Source organism: Amphimedon queenslandica, unplaced genomic scaffold (genome assembly GCF_000090795.2).
Source record: "Amphimedon queenslandica unplaced genomic scaffold, v1.1 AMPQUscaffold_9711, whole genome shotgun sequence".
Classification (NCBI taxonomy): Eukaryota; Metazoa; Porifera; class Demospongiae; order Haplosclerida; family Niphatidae; genus Amphimedon; species Amphimedon queenslandica.
This window is the reverse complement of record NW_003550017.1, coordinates 1-1,394: the sequence shown is the minus strand read 5'-3', so window position 1 is coordinate 1,394 and position 1,394 is coordinate 1. Positions and strand designations below refer to the sequence as shown.

The 1,394-nt window shown below is 43.8% G+C and overlaps 1 protein-coding gene across 1 annotated transcript; it reads left to right on the top strand.

Moving 5' to 3' along the window:
• Positions 1 to 642: 642 nt before the first annotated feature.
• Positions 643 to 1,308, top strand: LOC105315535 (vicilin-like seed storage protein At2g18540). Its single transcript, XM_011410222.1, has one exon. It carries the CDS (start codon positions 643 to 645, stop codon positions 1,306 to 1,308), a length of 666 nt encoding a protein of 221 aa, XP_011408524.1.
• The last annotated feature ends 86 nt before the right edge of the window (positions 1,309 to 1,394 follow it).

Below are 1,394 nucleotides of genomic sequence, written 5' to 3'. Positions count from 1 at the left end.
CACCATCTTGTAGTGCATGGCTCTGTTGAAGTCTACTAAAATTACTACCGCCTCACCACTCTTATCCTTTCAGTGACTGGTGAACTCCACAATGGCCTAAGCTGCTCACATATTTCATTTTCTTTAGACTGTATACCGTATAGTGGGTTTCTTTCGTTTGGCCAAACTTTTGTTTTCTAGGAGGAAATCCAATTTCGTGGGTTTTATTTTTGTCCTTCTGATCTGCAAGAATTAAGCCACACCCAACAACCCCACCCATAACACCCACGTGTGCATGTTTTAGTGTTGATGAACTCCGGATCGAGCTCTCCCACAGTAAATTTCGTGGGTTTAATTTTCGTTTTTGGAGCTTGGAGAACGAAAAGAACGAAAGTTTGACCAAACGGAAGAAACCCGCTATACGGTACTTGATTGGGGCAATGGGGCAAGCACCACATAAACGACTACAAGAGTATGTATAATGTATGTCTGTTTGTACATGTACTTCAACCCTATTTATACGTTTATAAAAATTTATTAGGCCTATATGTTTAAAAAAATTAAATTTGATAATAATTACAGTACCACGTGAAGCAAGTCAAGCAACTTCAAACAAGTCATTAATCATCGTTATTTCTTAGAGAAGCAGTAGCTTATACAGTTATGAGTACTTCACAAGAAGATGCTCGTGAAGCTCGTCGACTTCTTCGTAACGAGCGTGATAGGGAGAGAAGAAGGAGCGAGACTGAGGAAGAGAAAAGAGGGAGGAGGGACAAGAGAAATGCTAGAGATAGGTCTCGTCGCGCCCGAAGACAACAAATAGAGTCTCCTTCTGTCAGAGAAGATCACCTGTCTGAAGAAAGAGCCAGGATACGAAGGATAAGAGAACAAGAGGAACCTGCTGAGAGGGAACAGAGGCTTGCAGTTCATAGAGTTTGGGCGGCATTGAGGAGAGAACAAGAGGATCCTGCTGAGAGAGAACAGCGATTGGCAGGTGAAAGAGCTCTAAGTACATTGAGGAGAGAACAAGAGGATCCTGCTGAGAGAGAACAGCGATTGGCAGGTGAAAGAATTCGAAGTACATTGAGGAGAGAACAAGAGGATCCTGCTGAGAGAGAACAGCGATTGGCAGGTCAAAGAACTCTAAGTACATTGAGGAGAGAACAAGAGGATCCTGCTGAGAGAGAGGAACGGCTGGCTGGTAATAGGGCTAGGGCTGCTCAACGCAGGAGATTAGAGGAGGAAGAGGTTCTGCCTATCAACACACAGATGTTAAACCTTCATGAAGCTCTTTCTTCCATTACTTCTTCTAAATGTGAGACGTGTTGAAAAGCTTTCCCAACCTGTCAGTCTCCCCTCAGCCGAATCAAATCATGGAGTGTAGGAGGTGTGCTCATGACAGGCACATCCCAAAG